The sequence below is a fragment of the Choloepus didactylus genome, chromosome 11 (genome assembly GCF_015220235.1).
Source record: "Choloepus didactylus isolate mChoDid1 chromosome 11, mChoDid1.pri, whole genome shotgun sequence".
Classification (NCBI taxonomy): Eukaryota; Metazoa; Chordata; class Mammalia; order Pilosa; family Megalonychidae; genus Choloepus; species Choloepus didactylus.
The window spans coordinates 90,568,077-90,592,408 of NC_051317.1; the positions used below are offsets into that span (position 1 = coordinate 90,568,077).

General features: G+C 38.9%; 1 protein-coding gene and 1 pseudogene across 4 annotated transcripts in view; both read left to right on the plus strand.

Annotated features, from left to right (window-relative positions):
- LOC119506428 (regulator of G protein signaling 7 binding protein) overlaps positions 1 to 24,332 on the plus strand; it is a 135,231-nt gene that overhangs the window by 80,696 nt on the left and 30,203 nt on the right. For all 4 annotated transcript variants that reach the window (XM_037799472.1, XM_037799469.1, XM_037799470.1 and 1 more), the window contains exon 3: positions 12,101 to 12,231. In XM_037799472.1, coding sequence (XP_037655400.1) covers positions 12,101 to 12,231 — 131 coding nt within the window. The remainder of the gene's footprint in view (positions 1 to 12,100; positions 12,232 to 24,332) is intronic.
- On the plus strand, positions 18,478 to 19,562 carry LOC119506528 (annotated as a pseudogene).

Sequence of the window (24,332 nt, forward strand, 5' to 3'; positions counted from 1 at the left end):
CCTGGGGGAACTGTTTCATTGAGCACCTCCTACTACTCTGTCAGGGGTTATGGAGATAAAAAGATAAATGTTCTTACCTCGAGGAGTTTACAGTCTTATGAAGAAGCTCATGATAGAAAATGTCATTTCCCATGTATATTGGCCTCTTATGTTTGCATAAAGCTTTTGCTTTTTTTTTTTTTGTAGAAAATAGCTCTTACATCTGTCTAGAAATGCACATTTCCATATTGGCAGAAAATGTCATCTTTTGACAGTTTGGCAAAAAGTGCAAATCGACATTGCATATCAATGGAAGACATAACACTGCAGAATCCTATTATATATAAAATTTAAAGAACACCTAGTGTTGAGTAGGAGCCAAGTTCAAACTCTTCTCTAAATCCTTCATGTAAACTAAAGAATGAACTAGAGAGTTAGCTGACAGCTCTGAACCTATGGCACATAGCAGTAACTATATATGTTGGCTGTTACTATTATTAATATGATAAACAGATAGATACCATCTTTCTGCCCTATTCCTAAAGCCTCCCCAGTGAGCTTTTCTCATTTAATCCTTTTGTGAGTCTGAAAGGGGGGATTTCAGGCCTATATGGGCCATATTTAGGGGCTCTTGTATATGTCAGGGTTCTCCAGGGAAACGGAACTGACAGAAGATATATTTATATATTATGTAATACACACACACACACACACACACACACACACACATAATGCAATATTTTGAGCTTTATTATAGGAACTGGCTCCTGTAACTGTGAGGATGGGCAGGTACAGATCCCACATGGCAGGCGCAAGCTGGGAACTCCATGAAAGTTTTTGATGAACTCCCCAGGAGAAGCTGGCTGGCTGAAGGAGAGATGGAAATTCTTCCTTCTGACTGCTGAAATTACCAGTTCTCCTTTTAAGGCTTTCAGCTGATGAGATGAGAGTTCTCTCATTGTTGAAGGCAGTCTTCTTAATTGATTGTAGATATAATTAGCCTAGATGCAATCAACTTACTGATGATTTAAATCCACAAAATATCCTCACAGGAACAGTAGGCCAGTGCTTGCTTGACCAAACAACTGGACACCATAACCTGGCCAAGTTGACACATGAATTTAACCATCACAGTCAACTTGGCATCCACACGCATCTCTTTAAACCATACCTAATATCTAAATAAAAACAAGAACAGTCTTATTTTTTACCTAACAATAATCTACTGTCTTGTGAGGAACAACTGGAAATGCACTAACTCCCTAGAAGATGGTGCAAGTCCTTGGGTAATATTCATTCTTAAACTTGATATCCTATAATTTAAATACCATGATATAAAGTTAATACAACTTATGTTTTATGATAAGGGGATAAGAGAGGGAAGAAACAAAGATATTTGCCTTATGTATATATACAAGCATATTCATAACTAAACAAGGAAGAAATACTCATAACCATTACAACCCTTGTTTCTGTAATTGTTCCCATGGTCATAAATCATATTTATAACTACTTTCTTCCACTACCCGTTCCATATTCCCTTTTCCCTTAGCAAGCACCTCAGCTGGACATGGTTCTTTGTCTGGTGGGGTTTCCCAAACCTTTATTCCTGAAGTTTCCAGGCCATTGTATTCCTGTCTGGACTGGGTTGTTGCAGTTTTCTTGACTTAAACCACAGGGCATAATTGTACTAAGAGACACCCTAACTCTTCTTTACCTCCATTTGGTAGTAGCAGTCCTATCTCCCCTTGATGATCGGTATCAATCATCCCGGCCAGTACAGCAATTCCCTTCTTTGCCTGTTGATTCAGAGGCATGAGTTGTCCAAAGTTCAGTGGAATCACTTTTGTGGTTCCTGGTGGAAGCACTCCTCCTTTAGGAGACCTGTAGACCAGCAGAGCTTAAGATTGCAGGGACAGGAAGCAAAGATTTTTCCTAGTGGATCACTAGGGGTAATAGTGAGTGTGGCCACCCCCATTTCCACCCCTTGATTCCATGAGTCCTGGCTATGGGAAAAACAGCCCCATAGAGTGGACACTGATTTAATCACAGCCCTCATGGTCTTTCGTCATCCCCCAGACCATTGCTCCAGATAAATAGTCTCTCATATGTAAGAGAAGGACCAGTCTTTAGCATTGTCAGCCACAATGGATTCAACAATTAGTTATTCTGTAATTATTCAACTATATGTGATAATTATTAAAGTATTGATCAACATTTTGTGCTGTTACAGTTCAATGAGATGAGGAAATTTCTTTATGATTGAAAGCACTCTCTTATATTAATTGGATGAGTTAAATTTAGTCAGCCTGGTTATCTCAAGTTGTTATAAAGCTGAGCCATTCCTTTCAGCAATATTGATGAAGCCTATAGCTTTTCTTTTTTTAACTGTTTTATTCACACCATATGATCCATCCAAAGTGTACAATCAGTGGGTCTCTGTATAATCATAGAGTTGTGCATTCTTCACCACATCAATTTGAGAACATTCTCATTGCTCCAAAAAGAAATTTCCCATACCCCATTTACCCCTCTATTATTGGCACTAGTACCTTTGTTACAAGTGATGAAACAATTACAATATTTTGTAAACTGTAGTCCATAGTTTGCATTAGTTGTATAAGCTTATAGCTATAACTTAAGAAAAATACAGCATAACCTAACTTAATGTCATAATTAAAAATGAAGCCTAAAGAATATCATTTAGATAAACCAACAATTAAGTTCCAGAAATTAATGGCCCAGAATTTGAATATAATGGAAAATTAGTGACTTGAATTCTGTGCCGGTTTGAGTGTATTGTGTCCCCCAAATGCCATTATCTTTGTGGTTTTGTGTGGGGCAGGCGTTTTGGTGATGGTTGGATTTGCTTGGAATGTGCCCCACCCAGCTGTGGGCAATGATTCTGATGAGATGTTCTCATGGAGGCGTGGCCCCACCCATTCGGGGTGGGCCTTGATCGGTGGAGCTACATAAATGAGCTGACTGGGGGGAAAAAGAGAGTGCAGCTGGGAGTGATGTTTTGAAGAGAAGCAAGCTTGCTAGAAAGGAACGTCCTGGGAGAAAGCCATTTTGAGGCCAGAGCTTTGGAGCAGACGCCAGCTGCCTTCATAGCTAGCAGAGGTTTTCCGGACGCCATTGGCCATCCTCCGGTGAAGGTACCCGATTGCTGAGGTGTTACCTTGGACGCTTTGTGGCCTTAAGACTGTAACTGTGTAGTGAAATAAACCCCCGTTTTATAAAAGCCTATCCATCTCTGGTGTTTTGCATTCTCCAGCACTAGCAAACTAGGACAGATTTTGGTACCGGAAGTGGGGTGCTTTTGCTGCTGAGTTTGCAGATACCAAACATGTTGGAACGGCTTTTTAAATGGATAAGGGGAAGTTTCTGGAAGAATTGTGAGGAGCTTGATAGAAAAGGCCAAAACTGCTTTAATGAGACTGTTTGTGGAAATATGGACTCTAAAGATACTTCTGATGAGGCCTTGAACAGAGATGATCAATGTGTTGCTGTGAACTCGAAGAAAGGCGATCCTTGTTTTAAAGTGGCAGAGAATTTGGCAAAATTGAGTCCTGGTGTCAGATGGAAGGAAGAATTTAAAAGTGATAACCTGGAATACTTATCTGAGGAGATCTCCAGACTACATGTGGAGGATATACCCTGGCTTCTCCTTGCAGATTATAGTAAAATGCGAGTGGAGAGAGATAAACTTAGGACTGAGCTGTTGGGTTCAAAGAAACCAGAAGCTGATGGCTTGGAAAATTACGAGCTTCCAGGGGGTGGAATCCCAGAAGCTACAGCCCAACATGAGGATATAACCAAACATGGAACCCAGCCACCATTTCAGTACAAGCCAAGATTGGAGATTGAATTATCCAGAAAGGATTTGTGGAAACTCCTATTGTCTGATGGCTTTGACCCCTGTGTGCTTCATGCAAAGCCAACAGAATTTTTGCGAGAACTTTATAGACAGAGCCGCTGCCAGTCTGGACTGGAGGAGACAGACAAGGAAAAAATTAAAGGAAAAATCTCTTCAAAGACAGAGCCATGGAGGTTGAGGTCTGGAGTCCAGGAGGTCTCGGGCTGGGAGAGCGGAGCAGCCCACATGCATGGAAAGGGTGAGTTTGCCCTGGAGGTCGAGGGCGGGCTTTCCGCCTCGATGCTCTGGAAGAGTTTTGCCACCTCAGGTCCCAAAGAGGGTGGAGCACATTTCCAGGGAATTGAGGAGAGCCTGGCTGCCACCCCACTGTTCTGAAGGGGTTGAGCGTGTGCCCCGGAGATGGAAGGGAATCCGGGAGCTGCCCCAAGGTTTGAGGAGGGTGGAGCCGAGAAGGTGGTCTCCTCAATGTGTGGATATGTTGGAGCACTCACCCAAGCGTTTGGAGAGGAACGGGCTGCCAAAAAGGCCCTTGGGAAGGGTTAGGCTCCCGCTCTCTCAAGCCCCACGGATGCAACATCGTTCTGTTAATGACTCTCAGACTTTGAAATCTAATGGAGTTTGTCCTGTGGGTTTTAGGAACTGTTTTGCTCCTGTTAACCCTGTTTTCCTTACTGTTTCTCCTTATGGCAATGGAAATGTTCATCCTATGAATGTCTCTCCTTTGTATATTGGAAGCACATAACTTGTTCTAGGTTCACAGATCCACAGCTAGAGGGGAATTATGCCTTAGAACTGACCAAGCCTAAACTGATTTTGATGGGATTTTGTACTTAAATCATTTCAGTAACAAAAGTTAAGTTTTTGTGATATTGTGATGGAATGAATATATTTTGTATTTGGAAAGATAATGTCATTTTGGGGTTCAGGGGGTGGAATGTGCCGGTTTGAGTGTATTGTGTCCCCCAAATGCCATTATCTTTGTGGTTTTGTGTGGGGCAGGCGTTTTGGTGATGGTTGGATTTGCTTGGAATGTGCCCCACCCAGCTGTGGGCAATGATTCTGATGAGATGTTCTCATGGAGGCGTGGCCCCACCCATTCGGGGTGGGCCTTGATCGGTGGAGCTACATAAATGAGCTGACTGGGGGGAAAAAGAGAGTGCAGCTGGGAGTGATGTTTTGAAGAGAAGCAAGCTTGCTAGAAAGGAACGTCCTGGGAGAAAGCCATTTTGAGGCCAGAGCTTTGGAGCAGACGCCAGCTGCCTTCATAGCTAGCAGAGGTTTTCCGGACGCCATTGGCCATCCTCCGGTGAAGGTACCCGATTGCTGAGGTGTTACCTTGGACGCTTTGTGGCCTTAAGACTGTAACTGTGTAGTGAAATAAACCCCCGTTTTATAAAAGCCTATCCATCTCTGGTGTTTTGCATTCTCCAGCACTAGCAAACTAGGACAAATTCCTTCCAGTGTAATGCATGATAATTGAATGATTGATCTTTTTAAAGAAACCTAAGAGATCATTAGTATCAGGTGAAAAAATGAGCACTGGAGGTTGAAAATCTTGGTTTTAGAAGCAAAAATATTTTCCAAAATCGTGTGATAACATACCACATTTATTTAATAATTAGTATAAATATATAATCTTTACAATGAAGCAATCCTAGCTATAGTCAGTGGGCAAGGGCTGTGTTCTAGCCATGTAATCCATGGTGCTGATTTTTGTCACAGTTAGAGAATCCAAGACACAGGCTTCTCTTTGCTAGCTGGTAAGATCAGGACCTAAGAAACTGGACAGACACCACGTGATTCCCAACTAGAGACCATAAAGAGGAAAACACTGAAAGAACCACAAGGAAAAATGGAGAGGTCAAGAGAGACTCTAAAGCCAAAACGGGGGAGGGAAAGAGGCCAAGATGAAATGAAAAAAACATTTTATTTTGGGGATTGAGGGAATGTGATCTTACAAATATCAGTTTTTTTCCTAGCTGATAAGCATGGCTTTTAGGAATGATGCTTCTTTATCAAGAAAAAGGAAGAGTCCTGAAGTGCAGCTCATTAGCTGCTTCAACTTCTAATACCCTGAGAAATGCCCAAAAAGTTCCAATCAGAATCATCTAAAAGAGGTCACTAACTATTCCCAATTCTTCCCTGGCATTGCCTTAAACAGTAACATTTAAGATAAATAAAATATGATTTGCTATTCAATAATAATATTTTTGGTCTTGTTTCATTGTAAGTAACAAGGAAACCAATGGCTAAGAATTTTTTTTAAGTATTTATATCTGTTTAAATATAGTTTGTATGCTTTAAATGGAAAAAAATGAATAAAGTGCTTGGTAATGCTACTCATCGTTTATCAACTATCCCAATTAGGTCCTGGGGAAATGTCAAATGTGCAGCCAGAAGGCAAACAAAAAGCAACTGGGAGATAGAGACCAGAACACAGCCCTAAATTGTAGAAGATTCTGACCTCTCTGAGCTCTTTGCTTTGCATCAAGGTTCCCAAAGTGACCACCAAAAGATAATTCAGTTTCACTATAGATTTAACTTTGCTGTTAAAAGTCGAGTTTCATTCCTCACTGAGCCCACATAGCTCCAGGGCAGAGTTTGATCCCAACTCGTGTTCAGTGGGAGGAAGTCACAGAGGCTTATGTTCCCATGAAACGACATGCTGTGAAGTGAAGGGTATTAGTGAGATTACTTCTTCAAAGGCTCCTGGGGGGAGATGTTTCCATCTAAAACACAACTTTTGTAAAAATTCACAGAGGGAAGATAAGTGAGAGAAATAGAGACAATATGAAGACTCACAAATATATACAGATAAACTTGCAAAATGTCCTGTTTCTGTTATTCTGATCAGCTGGGCTTCTCTTTTTATTGAAGTGTTTATTTTGATATAAAATAGCACAGTCATTTTAGCAGGTAACTGGCATCCATTCTCTGTTGTGAGGTCTTTATATACTTGGATAGACCCTGCAATTACCTTTGCAAATTTTTTTCTTTTTTCTTTTAACTTTCTTTACAAATTTGAAACCTAAAAAAAACAGTTAAGTTTCTCTTTCTCTCTTACACACATAACACTCAATGTACATTTTTGTGCTCACCCTGCCTTACAACAGCTCACAGGCCACCTTGAGAAATCCCTTTCACTGAAACCGTGTGAGGAACTAGACTGTGCAACTGTTACTGAATTTGGCACAGAATTAGGGTATGTCCTTGTAAATGGAATTCATCTGAGAGGGAACCACGGGGGACATTTGAAGAGATATCCTAGAGTTGCTAGCCTTAGATAAATCGTGAAATATCTTTCCTCCTTAGCTCTTTGCTCTGAAAAAAAATAAAGCAGAGGATATATTCCCCTTTCCTCATCCATTTGACTTCCTGAGTCTTTCTTAACCATTTGGCTCAAAAGCCACCAACAGAATTGTTTCTAAAGAGACACTGTATATATTCGCTTACGCAGGAATTCTGGTATCCACCTCTGCTAGCTGACACACCCCAGGTGAGGACTACCTGTCACGACTAAAGTCTGTGAAATGCAGTGTGGTTGTCCATGGGGGTCACACCTTTTTTTCTTACTCTAATGGCGTGTTTATTTAACCAAAATCCATATTTGGGCTCGGTAAGCAGAAACAGACTGTTAATAGAATAGCAGCTAGTTTTTAAAACTAAAGACTATACCCAAGCATGAGGCTCAGTAAATTCAACTTTGATGTGCTGAGATGGATTGCAGCCAATTTCTAATAGTCCTTCACAGTTTTTACTTGTTTTCCCACCCATGATCTCATTTGACCCTTGCAGCAGCCATGAGATATTCAGTTACATAGAGTTGCTATCCCTGTTTCACAGCTGAGGTAACTCCTTCTCAGAGACGTTGAAGTGGTTTTCCTAAGGTCACAATTCTAAGCAGCAAAGCCTATATTTAAATAAAAGGTTTCTGACTCCAGAACCCATTTTCTGTTTATTATTTCTGGCTGCCTTCAACTAAATATATAAACCACTACTTTAGGGACAGACTATCAAAACAAACATTTTGCTGGTTTTTAAAAAGCTATTAGCAGCTGCATGGACCACCAAATTCTGGCAACCTCAGCAAAAAAGCAGACAGATGCAGTGCCAAGGCATTTTGTAACTAAGATCCCCAGTGTTTTAACTTCTGAACTTGACCTTACTAGTCAGAAAACTCGTCAGTTGTGTATTTTCTCCAATTTATGCCATGTAATTATTTGGGAAAATGTAAAACCTCATCCACCAGGTAAATACCCACCATTTAGATTCTGTGATTAATATTTTATTATACTTGCTTTATCACATATTTGTCTGTCCATTCCTTTATCCATCCAACAATATTTTTTCTGAAATTGCAGACATCAGCATGCATGTCATTACCTGGAGTTCGATATTTGCACTGGTTCTTTTTTTTTAAAAGTAAAATTTGCGCACAATGAAACACAAATCTTAAGTGTACCATATCTCTATCTAGATACATAACATTTCCTTCACCCCAGAAAGTTCCCTCATGGCCCTTCTCAGTAACCCATCGAGAGTCTAGAAATTGTGAACCAATTCCCACCCCACAGCACCCTACCTAAATCTTGATTAATTAAAGTGAATCATTTTAGATGATGCATAAGTAATATGAGGGAAAGTTACCTCCAAGTTAAGTTGTTTTAAGTTCCTGGAGGGAGTTCATAGGTCTAATTTTATTTTAATGTAAGTGGTTCCTTTGGCCTTATAATTTATCCGTAGGATGAAGGTTTCAAGCTTTTTAATTGCTGTATTCTTGACTTTTCCTCCATTTTCCATATGACTCTTTTTCCTATTAGGAAAATAACCTAGGTGGATGTTTCTCAAAAACATATCCATCCACTTCTATAAGCTATAATTAGGCATATCATAACCTATTTGACAATTTGTTTTTCTTTGATATGAACTTGTAGAAATCAGTAGTGATAATAAATCTTAGAGCTCTAAAGTGGGAGAAATAAATTGTTCAAGTCTTGGTCTAGTCTTCATGAAACACTAATGTAAAGGCTGTCTTAACTTTTCCACTGCTTTCTAACTAGTTCCTTTCTTTCTCTATCTTTCAGTTTTCCAAGATATTAAAGGATTATATATGAGTATGTATAGAAAAATTTTAATGAGAAAATTCATAAAGCAACTTCAGCTAGGCAGATTGTGTTTCTAATAGCACCTATTCCGTTCCAACGCATATTTATGAGGGGCATAATGGTCTACAATTTCTAGGCTCTTCATGCGTTACTGAGACATTTGGAAGATGGCACTCACAGAAATATTTTGAATTAGGCATTTTAATCTCTGTTCTGACTTGCCTTTTTCAAAAGCATTTAATTGCTTTCTCACTCCCTTTCTAGCTGTAAAATAATTAACAAAATATACTGATTCTTAAGATATAAGTTAATAAGGTAGTCATTTGTTTAAGTTGCATAAAATGTAATCTATATATGAAGTTTGCCTATTTTAGGAACCAAGCCACCAGGCACATATTTTGTACTTCTGAAAATAATAATACTTCATGGCATGGAATGACACTGTACTTAGATGCTGGCAAATTGTCCCACTCATCAAATATATGATACACCAGATTTTTATAGGTTTAAAAAAAAATCTGCTTGTGGGCCACCAGGGCCAATGTTACGCATAGGTGAAAATAGTCAGCTGCACTTGGGATGCTGAAGCAGCACAGAAAAGATCTGCTTGCCTTAAAGTGTTTTCCTCTCTAGCCTACCTTTGGGCTAAGACACTGTCTTCAGATTTTTCTATCAAAATCAGTGTATTATTAACATACCAGGATCACTTTTTGTTACATGAACAATTAATGCCCATTATCTGTCCAGGGATAACAGGGCCATGAGGGAATGCGACACAGGTCAGAGATATTTCAAAAGGCTGACAATGATATGAAATAATGAGAGGTTATGTGTGTGTTGGAGGGGTGGGGGGCTAGAGGTAGCAGGAGAACAGCTTGACAGTGGAAGGTACCTGTGGGAAGAAGCTCTGAAAGGGAAACTGGGATTTTCACCATAGATGCATTTTTTTTTTTTTTTTTTTTTTTTAGTTTTCATTTTATTGAGATGTATTCACATACCACGCAGTCATACAGAACAAATCGTACATTCCATTGTTCACAGTACCATTACATAGTTGTACATTCATCACCTAAATCAATCCCTGACACCTTCATTAGCACACACACAAAAATAATAAGAATAATAATTAAAGTGAAAAAGAACAATTGAAGTAAAAAAAGAACACTGGGTACCTTTGTCTGTTTGTTTGTTTGTTTCCTTCCCCTATTTTTCTACTCATCCATCCATAAACTAGACAAAGTGGAGTGTGGTCCTTATGGTTTTCCCAATCCCATTGTCATCCCTCATAAGCTACAATTTTTATACAATTGTCTTCGAGATTCATGGGTTCTGGGTTGTAGTTTGATAGTTTCAGGTATCCACCACCAGCTACCCCAATTCTTTAGAACCTAAAAAGGGTTGTCTAAATTGTGCATAAGAGTGCCCACCAGAGTGACCTCTCGGCTCCTTTTGGAATCTCTCTGCTACTGAAGCTTATTTCATTTCCTTTCACATCCCCCTTTTGGTCAAGAAGATGTTCTCCATCCCATGATGCCAGGTCTACCTTCCTCCCCAGGAGTCATATTCCACGTTGCCAGGGAGATTCACTCCCCTGGGTGTCTGATCCCACGTAGTGGGGAGGGCAGCGATTTCACCTTTCAAGTTGGCTTAGCTAGAGAGAGAGGGCCACATCTGAGCAACAAAGAGGCATTCGGGAGGAGGCTCTTAGGCACAATTATAGGGAGGCCTAGCCTCTCCTTTGCAGCAACCGCATAGACGCATTTTACCTGCTTCCAGTGTTGGCCTAAGGCCAGGCCCATGAGACACAAATGAGAAAGTAACATAGTATTTTAATTTTCACATAAAGCCAAATTTGCATTTCATCTCTTTTGAGGCACTTAGTTCTTATCTGCCACAGAGAAGACATAGGATAACTGCAGACATCACTGATACTGAGGCAAAGAATTCTACATTTTCCTGTGATATATAAGCCATGTGGCTGGATAAATTTTTGCTCATCTACTAATTCAGTATTGAAAATGAAAACTGATTATCATTATAATGTACTGTATGCATACAAATTCTTGTTACTATGTTTATTTCAGAACTTAAATAAAAATGAAGCCACCATCTTTTTTTTTTTATGTTTCATTCTCCCTGACATTTTACAACTGACCCACTTTACAAAGGAGTCAAGTTCGAATGCTGCATTATTTAATCAGGTTTTATTGCATTTTAAATGAATGTGGATAGAAATAAAGATAAAACATTAGGACATTTGACAGAGTTCACTTTTAGGGTTTCTTCCATTTCTAATCCTTCTCTAAACTTACCCTCTTACTCAATTTGCTTTATTCAGCAATTGCCTTTTTAGTTGCAATTGTTGTTTTATCAATGACTAACTTCTCCCCTTAATAAAAAAATAAAAGTTTTCACTCCATGTTTTATCATATTTAATTTCTACATGTTTTATCATATTTAATAGAGAAAGGCATAAAGACTTTAGAATAAATTTTAGAGCATAGTTCAGTGTTTAGATTTAGGTGGTTAAGCATAATTATTAGAATTTTATTACTTTTCTCTTTTTTCATAAATTTTTTAGTTTTTTTCATTAAAGCCATTTGGCCTTTTATAAATTAACCATAGCAAACAATAAAAGAATATTCTTTGGACTGAGACAGAAAATATTGATAAAAATAATTCATGTCTTGGCTCTCTAACCATATTATGTTAGAGGACCTTAATATTAAAGACCTATTTTATAACTGGTAATTTAATAGCTCTTTGTTTCTCTAAAAATAAGAGTTTTTAATATCTTCTTGCAGGCTAAAAGATTTTTCTGGTTTAAATGTATTCTTGAAATTTGTTCAAACAGCTAAATTGAAAATGTCTGACATTTTCAATTACTTAAAACATTTATGATTTTAAGCTCTCAGCAGAAGTCTGCTATTGAAGGGGGAAAAAATTAAGAGCTGTTAGTCAGAAGGGCACTTATGTAAGAACTGTGACCTTGGCCACTGGTTTGAAAGCCCTGTATTTTAGGCTCAAGGCTTTAGGGAATCTTCAGTGAGCATTTCCCCCCCTCAGAGGTGAGACAAACGGCCGATGAGTGAAATCTTAATCATGTTCACAGCTTTTCTCTTTCATTCTGTTACAGCCCGGAAGATGGTGAGATCCATCCAGAAATCTGTCGGCTTTACATCCAGCTGCAGTGCTGCTTAGAAATGTACACAACAGAGATGCTAAAATCCATATGTCTGCTGGGGTCTCTTCAGTTTCATCGAAAAGGTATCCCCATATGATACATTGCCGTGAACAAAGAGGAATAATAAAACAAACTAATCTTCTGGAGAGTGCCTGTATTCACTGTATGTCTGTCTACAGACATTTACAGTGGACCTAAAATGTTCAGGAAATGTTTGTTATGTGAATGAATAAAAGAAGTCCGTATCAGTACCAAGTACATAAAAACACTGAGTCATTTTGAACAGAAATTGTGGTTTCCAAATTTATTATTTTACCACTTGTAAACATGGTTTTGGTTAGAAAGCTCAGAAAAATATATAATGATCTTATTGAAATAGGAAACGGTATCCTAGAATGCCACTATTTCCCTAGATAAATCAGGTTGCAAGAAGTCAAACTGCATATTGTGTTCCAAAGATCTAAAAAATAGGGGTAACAACAAACAGTAGGGAGGCATAATAGTAGTAGAAAATCTCATTCAAACTAACTGAAGCCTCAGAGGTGGCTGTGGCTTCTGGCTTCATTTGGTCAGGCCTCAGACCCCCGTTCTGAGTAAAACTCTGCTGTCCCCTGGGTGTTGGTTTCATCTTCAGGCTGGCTTCTCCCACTTTAGGCAACTGATGGCATCAGTTCCAGTAATCACATCCCCACACCACACACTCCAGAACCAGAAAGAATTTCTCTTCTCCCAACTACAGAGCAAGTCTTGAGCTTCATTCTGATTGGACCAGGTCAGATCATGGGCCAACTCCCGAACCAATCACTGTAACCAGAAGAGTGGAATTACATTGATTGGTTTATGAAGTCAAGACCCATTTCTGCAGCTAAGAGTGGAGTCAACTCCATTCAACCAGTGGCTATTACATAGTAGGAGATGGTAGAATAGAATGGATGCTGGAGAGGAAACCATTGCCAGAGGACTCAATTTTCTTTATTAAGTCATTGAACAGTAGTTCACTGTGCACCTCTTGAATGCAAAGTTTTTCTGCTTGAGCTCAGGAGAATGGGGGATGGAGGGTAGATAGAAAGTAATCCTTGTACATGATTTCAATTCAAGATAGAATAGGTAAGGGAACTCTTGAAAACTCTGAGAAAATCTGGTTGAAAGGATAGAACTTGAGCTGAGTTGTAAAACCTGGGTTCAGATAGAGAAGGAAAAATAATGGCAGTTCAGTAGAAATTTTAAATCAAATGAGCATTGTAATTTGGGGGGAAACTAAATGAGATGATAAAGCATTTGTCAAAATCAAATCTTGTGTACACACATATGTATGCATACAACAGGACTAAAAACAATATTATGGCACTTCGCTCCAAAAAAGGAGAACATTTTCTCAATACATGAATGCCACTTCTTCTTGCTTTGTCTTTCTAAAGGCAGAGCTTTCAAGGTTTTCTATCTTCATTTCCATTATTAATACAAATAAATTCAGAGAGATGAGCTCCTGAAACTCCTAATGCCTGATCAGAAAATTGAAAACTCAGGCACATTTATGATATCCAAACAGGTTGCCATTGGCCTCTAACTCTTTAATTGGCTTCTAATTCTTTCTCTCCCTTTCTTACTCTCCCCCCTCCACACACACACACATTTGTACAAAAACACACATGCAGAATAATATATTTATCATTTTTTGTCATAATTGGACTGGTTGTGGGTAGTGTTTTCCCCATGTCTGTGTTGGCTGCACCTGACATGGAATCCGCCCTTCTTTCTGATGACATTTACTTAATGCCCAGTGACCTCATTCCCATCTCTCTATAGCTCCTCAGTTTGCCACCTGGTCTCCTTCTGGCAACCACTCCTACATTTTGCTTTTTCACTATTGACTTTTGAAAAGAAAACTTTTCTTTGTTAGCGCTCTGTTTAAAAAATAAAAAGAATTCCCTTATCCAGATTTCTCTCATCACATTTGATCTTGAACAAACAAATAAAAAATCCGTCACCTCTTAAGTGATCAGCTGTCTTCACTGTCTCCTGTCTTCATTGTCAGCAATCAAATAAACTCCCACTCGCTGCTCTAGTGCCAAACCTTCTATGCATATGCAAAGAACATATCTGATAGCACCTTTGATTTCTCCCTCATGTAGGATTTCCTCCACTTGCATTTCTATTTTATTCTTCTAAAATCATCATTACTTAAAGTGTAATCCTTAGAAGATCTGCTTCAAAACTAGCCAGGATGCTGGATAAACACGCAGACTCCAGGATCCTGTCTGGGACCTATTGAATCAGAATCTCTGGGGACACAGGGGATTCTGAAACACAGTGAAGATTGAGAACTGTTGCTCTATCATTTGAAACAAACAAACCTCCCACCCCAAAGAATAAAAGTAAAAAAACTGAAGTCCCTACCGTGCCAATCTTCTTTGCTACCTCTCTCTGCTTGCCAAAGTACATGCTTTTGACTTCATTTTTTGCTTTCGTCTTTGTCCCCCAAGCTGATGAAAAGCAAATACGATCATGGTGGCTGCCTCTGATGACTGTGGGCTGTGGGATGGTTCATATAGCATCAGTTTTCTCTGTGAACCCTTGACATGGACTGTTACAGATTAAATTGTGTCCCCAAAAAAACATAAATTGAAATCCTACTCCCCGGTGCTTCAGAACATGCCCTTATTTGGAAATAGAGTTTTTGGGAATAGAATTAGGCAAGTTAAATTGAGGTCATACTGGAATAAAGTAAGCCCTTAATCCAGTATGCCTGGTTTCCTCATAAGAAGAGGACATTTGGTCACAGACAGATAGACAGACAGAGGGGAAAATGTCATGTGACAACTGAGACAGGTAACACCACAGATGGCTAGTAAGCCACCACTGGAAGCTGCAAGAAAGGCATGGAACAGATTCTTCCCTATAGACACAGAGGAAGCATGGAACCTTGATTTCAGACTCCTGGGCTTCAGAACTATGAGACAGTAAATTCCCGTTGTTTTAAACCACCCGCTTTGTGGTACTTTGTTATGGCAGCCCCAGGAAACTAAGATGTGGACCATGGAAAAGAGGGCAGTGGTTCTCAAAGAATAGTCCCAGAACTAACTGCATCAGCATCACCTGGAACTTATTAGAAATGCAAATTCTAGAGCCACACCCTAGACCTACTGAATTAGAAACTCCTCTAAATTTACTTTTTTTTTTTTGCTTCTGGAAAAAATAAAAAGAACAATTCATCAGGAAACTTCTTCTACTGCATGTATTTGTAACCCTCTGATCACTATTTGTAAATCAGCAAACCATACCTCTCTACTCTGTTTTTTGGAAGTATTATGCACCATCCATCCTAGCAAGCCTCTTGGGTTCATGTCCAAGAGCTAAGATCCTTATGGATTCTGTTACCTTTGTCCAGGTACCCATAGGGTTAAGGCAATTAGAGGAATAAGACTTCCTTATTGGTGAGAAATTCTCAATTAAATGAGGAATAAAGAAAATAGCAATTTATATGGATAAAAAACTACATTAAAGATGAAGATACACCTTAGCTATAGGGACCAAGGAAAATGACATTAAACCAGAGAAAATAAAGCACTAGAACACATGCACGAAAATGTATATTAGACACCTTGTTCACTTTCTTGGAAATTTCTGGAAGGCTGAATAAAATGCAAGCTCTTAGGGGAGAGATGTTTCCATTAAATCGTTCTTAGTTTTCCTAGTCTCATATTTTTAATTTTACTTTCTTTCTATTTCTTTATTCATTCCATTAATTTCTCCATTACACCTAAGGGATGAACTTGTAATTATTGTTTCAGACTCCTGGCTTGTTTGTACTGTTTACTAATTCATATTTCTACTATCAGGATAAAATTTAAAAAAAAAAATGTCAGCTGGTGTCACTAGATTTTGTTCTTTCTTTCTCTGGTATCATTGGAAACTGGAGAGTAACCTTCTGTCTGTGCCCAGAAGCCTCCAGCTAATGCACAATAATAAACAAAATCTGCTGCTGACTCTCAGGGCAGCCCAGGTTGAAAACAATAGAAATACTTGACTCTAGTGACCGTGTTGGGGAAGAAATGGGTTCACAGACTGCAGCACAAGAATTAAAGGAATTAAAATATGTAACATGTGTCTTTCCCTTGCAGTTTAGAGTTCCAACTCATAAAATAGACGGCGAGGAGTGGGAAAGCCTGTGAAATCATATTACAGTATTGGATTGAAAGCCAAACGAGTGTTTTGGACTTTGTGAAAAGAAGAAATGGGGAAGGGATGGGGAGGAGGGCCCCTGATAATGTGACTTACCAAGGGATTGGGTCGAGATTTGTGATTGAGGAAAAATACATATAGACTCGAAATGAGAAATAGAGTGGGCACTGAAGGGTTTAGGTGATTCAAAGTTTCAGGCAAAGTGGTAGAGGTAGCAGTGGGGAGCACAGATCAAGAAATCAGTCCCCTTTCCCCAGGACTGATTTATTATACATGTATTAAGTCACCTCTTAGCAAAAAGGACCATTTATCCACTAGAAAAAAAGCCTGTCTACTGAGATTTAAGATGCCGAACAATTTTTACAAGATAATATGCTCATTATCCAACCTGGAGGCTAAGGGATGGGCCTCTCTTGATGACCTGACCAAGTCCCTCCCTTCAAGAAGTCAAATCATCTCCAAAGTCTCAGGGGAATAGTAACTCTCATTCTAGTCTATAACACTTGAAATCTCTGCCTAGAAGGAGTTTGGTATATTTCTTTAAATGCTATGATTAAAATTGGTATTTTAATAATCTTTAGGTAAGCTAAATTTCTCTCTCCTTGCACATGCTGAACATTGGCCATTTCACTCTTGTTTAGAATTTCTATTCCACCAAGAAAGGGAAAGGGGTGGTAATGGAGTCACAAGTTTTGCTCCCTATGAACCTCAGATCAAATTTTTGGTGAGATTAGCTACTGAAACCAAATTGTTTCATAGAATTCTCTACATTTAATTTATTTTTACATCTATCCACCTTCCTGGCTGCCACCAGGAATCCACAGAGGATTGTATATCACATTTCTTTTTACTACTGTATTGAGAAGTCATGACATGACTTTGTTCTCTGGAGAGAAAGGGCACACAAGTTCATCACAGGGATTAAGAGGATGGTTTCTTTCTGGAAAAAATAAGCCTCAAGTAATTTTAAAACTCCTGCAGTGACACTTAATTTAGTGATGAAGATTGTCCTTTTCCAATTAAGCAAATTATACGTATCCTTAGTCCTTAACAATATCGTCAGTGGATCCTCATGCTTGTTGCAGGCATCATACTTCTGAGTCTTTGATAGCTCATAAGTCTGATTGGCACAATCTACTTTGAAATCTTTTATACTATCCAAGATCACGCTATTGCCAAAGAAATGAAGAATGATAGTAGTAAAATGATTTTCTTTTTTCATGGCCAACAAAATGAAAGTAAGTTATGGTGATATGAGGTAAAATCCACATTTAATAAAGGCTATTGTGTTATACTAGATAGAGATTGGTTCTGAAAAACTGTTTAAGAAGCTGACAGGTGGGAACAATTTAGTCATTTTGTAGCTTCATATTCTTAGATTGGAGCATTACTTGACAAGGTCTAATTTCTGTGTTTACAATGAAAAATAGTTTCTCTCACTTCTTCAGAGTGAGTTATGTAGGAAATCTTTCCTCATTACTGAATTTATGTATCATGTAGACCATTAATGCCTGTTTCCTGCCACCAGATGAAATAAGATTGCAGATTTCATCCATTTCAGTGGCAGAAAGTCAAGCCAGGTTTCTGAGGAAATTGGAAGATCCTGCTATTTTGGCCCTAGTTTTCTCTCTCTGGCTTCCTCTCCCCCATTCAATCAGTTCTGGCAACATTACTATTCTAGGGGAACAGAGGTGGCAGAATGCTTGGTTCAGCTCTCCCTTCACATACGAACTCACTGTCTGCTTGTTCTCTTCTCCCCTTGCTCTGTCTGTGGGGTCTTCTCTGCTTCTGCACTGCCTGTCAGTTCCTTTGAGGATATTCCATCTTCCTCATCCTGGGATAAGATGGGCTCTTGCCCTGAAATGCTTTAAGGCCATCATGATAAATCCAGGGATAGAAATGCACAGATGCATCATAAGGGAGAAAAATAGAGAAGTACAGAGTCAAAGATGAGAACTCTTAATCCAAAATCTGCTGGTAGCTGAAAGCTCAAGGTGGTCTAACAAGAAATTGGGTCACTATTGGGAAAAATCTAGGATGAACACAAGACAAAGAATAGAATATAAGCAGTATTCAGCATCATATTAAGAAATGTAAAGGAAATGACCCAGACTAATGAAAAACAATCAAGCAAAGGGGCAAACACCATGGTGAAGGCAGAGGATAAAAGCAGAGGCAGCAGGGAGAAAGGCCTGAAATGGAAATCTGCTTCTGAAGAACCTGAGAAGACTGCAGTCACTGGGGATGGGGCAGCAGAATGCGGGGTTCAACCCCAACAGCAACTGCCTTTCCCCCAGGCATCAGCATTTTGGACATTAAGAATAAGCAGCAGCAACACTTGATGTTCACACAATGGAAACAGCAGCAGCGGAAGAAAAAGTTGGCAGCTAGGAAAAAACTTAAAAAGGAGAGAGGCTCTTGGTGATAAAGTCCCACCAAAGCCTACAGCCAAGACCACCGACAACCAGCGAATCCAGGATGAAACCATAGTAGGCCTTAATGACGAAGAGGTTGCTTATGATGAAGCTACAGACGAAATTTCCTTCTTACTTCAACAAACTTCTCTCAAGATTCTCATCACATCAGACAGACCTCATGGGAGAACAATATGACTCTGAAGACAGCTCTCTACAATTATACCAAACTCACATGTTTATTACAGAAAAAGATTGGCTATGAAAAAAATTATTCCACAGTGCATCTCCAGAGATTTCACAAATCTCATCGTTATTAATGAAGATCATAAAACACCAAATGGACTTATTTTGACTCACTTGCCACATGGTCCAATGGCTCATTTAAAAATGAGTAGTGTTCGTTTGCGTAAAGAAATTAAGAGAAGAGGCAAGGATCCCACAGAGCACATTCATGAAGTAATTCTGAATAATTTTACACTACCTCTGGGCCATTCTGTTGGACGTATGTTTGCATCTCTATTTCCCCATAATCTTCAATTTACCAGGAGGCAGTTTGCTGCCTTCCACTATTAGCGGGATTATGTTTTCTCCGGATTTCACATGTACATATTCAAGAATGAAAAGAAAGTAGGAACTCAGGAGCTTGGACCACGTTTTACCTTAAAATTAAGATCTCTTCAGAAAGGAACCTTTGATTCCAAATATGGATAATATGAGTGGGTGCATAAACCCCAAAAATGGATACAAGTAGAATAAAATTCCATTTACAAAGTTCTGAGGAAATAGTATTGGATTTTGCTAAAAGGACTTTCTAGAACTTGGTAAGTTATTTCTGATAGAAGCTCCTTTGCAAAATGGCATATACTAATTTCATAAACCCTTTTCCCTATCTGAACAAATTATAAAGTGCCATGAATTGCCACTGTTTATTGATAGAAAATCCAGTTAAAAGTCATTTTGGGGTAAGAGTGAATAATTTAATTTGGAATCAAGAGTCAAACCAACTTTCCTATGCACATTTTCATGGAACATGTGGACTGCAGAGAATTAAGATACTTGGTGTAGATACTGTGTAACTCACTAGTTCTATACCAGACTGATCTTGGAGTCCAATGGCACATAGTTTCTACTCAGTATTTCTTGAATGAATGAATAATGGAGGCTAGGCTTTTGGGAGGTATTAACATATCTTAAGCTTTTCAGATGGACAAAAATTTGAAAGTCAAATGGTTTACCAAGTTCTTGAAGTTGCAAATTCTTGAAGCTGGGCTTTGATTCCATTTTTCTTGCCACTTTGTACCTCATCATGTGGTACTGTAATACTCTATTCAGGCATTATCTCAAGTTCTGAAGGTTTGTTTATACCTTCTAGGGGAATTCTTATGTCCAGTCTTTTCTCTCTACTACTATTTTTGTTAGGAGAGACAGCTATAATGAAGTAATTGACTTTAAGGTATAACTTGATAATATTCCTAACAAAGGAGTTTATTTAAAAATTATTAAAACAGAGCTAACCCTGTAAATAACTTGTAGATAGAAACTAGAATTTAGCAGCCTTCTGACCCCAGATGAATAAAAATACAATGGTAGGTTTGCAACCTTCCTTAATTAGTAAGTAGTCTTGCATAGGTATGACATAAGGTTATGTGACTAGAGTTTTAGGAACACCCACACTAAAAATGTATCACCTTAGTTAGTGTGGGAAGACTGCCATTTATCATAGCTGTTCAAAACATGTATATGCATAAGTGTATTTAATACCAATAAATAAAAAAACAAAAAAACAAAACAACAAACAAACAAGCAGCATAAAGATAGAATAGAATGTAGCCATAAGTAAAGACCTTATTTTCCAATGTGAGGAGACAATTGATACTAAAATAGAACAATGAGTTAGAATAAATGAAGCAGATCAAATTTTAAAGTAGATTCTGATTTATATGCTGAGTGGAAACATGCATTCATTCTTTGAGCAACTATTCACTGAGCATCTCTCATATATCAGGCACTGTTCTAGGTGCTGAAAGGCCATAGTGAGCAAAGCTGACAAGGTCACTGTTCTTATGGAGCATATATTCTAATGTGGAGAAAGAGATAAAAGGAAAGAAGGAAGGAGGGACGAAGGAAGGGAGAAAATGAGTAACAGCAATAAGCAGATTTTCTAAAAAATCCCAAATACTAGCAAGTGCAAGGCAGGAAATTAAAGAAGAATGGGTGATGTAATAGAAAGTGCCATGTTTAGTGGCTAAAATCCATTGTGTATTTAATTTCTTACCAACATAAAACTAAATTCTGAGAATTTTAAGATGGGAGGGAAAGTTAATGCCATGGATAATTTAATGACCTATAAAATATTTTGCATTGTGTGAAAAAGTTTAACTCAGGAATTTTTATATGTGTTTTAAAAAAATGCAGTATTCGTGTGATACCAAGGAAACATCATTTAGCCATGATGCTCATTGTGGAACAGTTGGAATTAACTAGTTATGCAATAAATATATCTTGCACATTGTTCTGTTCTACTTTAGGGGCTGAAAATGGAACAGACAAGCCTACCTAGGGATCTTGTCCTTGTATATCTTCCACTGTCTGCTCTTTTGTACTCCAACGGGGCCCTGTGCTTTTGCTTTCTCACACAGCTATAGGGTGCCTCCAAGTAGCAGGTGCTGCTGCTCTGAGGCAGTGATGGGGTTACAATTGCATAAGCAGTGCAGATGAGGATGCAGGGCAGTGTGAGGAGACAGGTTCTGTGTCGCTTCTGAATTGGAAAATGTTCGTTTCTCAATGCATGGGACTAATACAGATTTAATCCTTAATATCTCTCAGTTATTTCAAGGGTGTTTGGTTTAATCATTATTTTCTACTGTGTGGCTTATGTGGTTTTTGACACTAAGAATATCTTCTTAGGATAACATAGAAAAGCCTTTGGAGCTATTTTAAAATGTAGGTAAATAATGAACTGAATTAATACAACTTATTCCTATTTAGATTACATGCTTTTTTAGAAACACAAGAGTAAAGTGGAGTGCTTAACAAATTGCCTACATTTTTCCAGTCCTTTTCACCTACCAGTTATGAAAGTGCATGAGAATGAGAATAACTATTTGGATAAGCTTCCATGCACCTGATGTAAACCATATTCATTTCGGCATTCGCATTTTGTCTGTATGGAAACTCCTGAATGCCTGCTCAGTGCCTACTGTCACAGCAGATGATGTGTCAGAATACAAACGACATAGGAAATTTGCCTCTGCCATCAAGAAAATAATAGTGCAGTGATAGATTATTAGCTCAGAGAAGATTTGTTTGTTTTGTTTTGTTTCCTAGGGAAATTTACTCAACGGATAAAATTGACTTTGCTGGACACTGGAGGCCAAACTAAGGGCCTCCAAAGAGACGCTGTCTATGGAGGCACCTCCCATTGTCACTAGGAGGCTGAGGGTGGGAAAGAAAGGAAGAAGGCAAGAAGGGAAAAAGAGAAAATGGAGTAGAGGAAAATATGAATACAAGAGAAAGAGGACGGGAAAAAGAAGTGGTAAGGAGAAGCAAAGAGGTCTCTAGAGAGGAGTATGATAAAGGACCCCAATCCTTTGGTGCCTGCGACTTCTAAGGCTCAGGGTGTTTTATTGTATGCTGCCCCATAATCAGATGTGTTTTTGTTTGTCCTGAATGACTGACCATTTCTCACGATTATAAGTATAACCAGACTTCCAATCTGGTATGTTCTTCATGGGTGGTTTCCCTTAACTTTTCCTCAAACATGCCTATTTTATTAACCATAAACAGGCTAAAAATACATGGAAATCCCCAAGGAGCTGAAGGCAAAAAGCTTTGCAAGATCCTAGGAAAGTGGCCAGCTTTTTGATATCCTGATTTTAAACAGGGTGAAGCAAGTTTAGTATGATTTCAAGGTGCTCTAAAGGTACTCTTTCTCCCCTACCCCCACTGCCTCCCCAAGCAAGTTCATTGATGCCTGAAATTGAATTTTCAGGGGACAGAGTTTTACATTTCATAATGAGAAATGATTTGAAATGCACATTCACTGTCTTGAGCAAAGCAAAACATTGACTTGAAGTCACCATTTGAAAGGATGTGGAGTCCTTTCCTAAGAGCAGGGCAAAGAGCCCACCTGATATTAGAGAACAGGTGCTCCATTCTAAGGTCAAAGGGAGGAAGCCTGGGATGAAGAATTCAAACTGGCCACTTTCAAGTTTGTGGAGGGCTCATCTTCCGACTCCTTCATGTATCTCAGAAAACATTTATGAACTGACCCTGTTTGTTTTTATTCCTGGGGAAATTTACTCAATGAATAAAATTAACTTAGCTGCACAAATAGAGGCCCAACTAAGGAACTCTACAGAGAAGACTCTCCAGCCTCATCCCTTACCAGCAACCCCCATCTCACCTACCATTCATATCCTGCCCTGTTACACTCAAGGCATCTTGAACTATATTAAGGAACCAAAATTGCAAGTTCTTTCCAGTTGTTCCCTCTTGCTGGGACATATTACCTACCCCATCCATTCTTTTCACTTGGTCCACCCCTATACTTTCTTGGGGTCTCAATTCAGATATGACTTCCTGCAAGAAGCTTTTCCTGCCGTCCAACTCTGGGTCAAGGCTCACCGAGTGTGTCCTCCAAGCATTGCCAAGGCTCTGATTATAGCACATTGTGCTGGTTTGTATATATTATGCCCCCCAGAAAAAGCCATATTCTTTAATGCAATCTTGTGGGGGCAAACGTATTAGTATTGATTAGGTTGGAACCTTTGGATTAGGTTGTTTCCATGAAGATATGACCCACCCAACTGTAGGTGATAAGTCTGATTAGGTAATTTCCATGGAGTGTGGCCCCACCCATTCAGTGAGGGCCTTGATTAGTTCACTGGAGCCCTATATAAGAGCCCAGACAGAAGGAGCTTACTTCAGCAGCTTACAGAGACATTTTGAAGACAGCTACTGAAAGCAGACTTTTGCTCCAGAGAAGTAAAGAGAGGACAAATGCCCCAAGAGCAACATTTTGGAGAATGCCATTTTGAAACGCAACCTGGGAGCAAGCAGATGCCAGCCACATGCCTTCCCAGCTAACAGAGGTTTTTGGACGCCATCAGCCATCCTTCAGTGAAGGTACCCAGTTGTTCATGTCTTACCTTGGATACTTTATGGCCTTAAGACTGTAACTTTGTAACCAAATAAACCTCCTTTATAAAAGCCAATCTATTTCTGGTATTTTGCAAAACAGCAGCATTAGTAAACCGGAACACACATGTTGCACTGAGGGATAGTTGCCTGATTTCTTGTCTGTTGTCTTCTCTACACTTTGATCACCTTGGGTGTGTTAACCACTGAATCCCCAGCATCTAGCACAGTGCCTAGAGCAGAATAAAATTTTGATTAATGATTATTGAATAAGTAAATGAATTGCTTTCATTCTGTATCCATTGTTGAAGGAGAGGGAGTGTAGTTGGAGGAAAAACTTGTCCGGAGATGTTGGAATGAACTTGCAGATATACTTCACTTCTACTGAAACCCCTCAAAATAACAGAAATGATATAATAAATAAAAATAAGTCCACATTAGCCCTT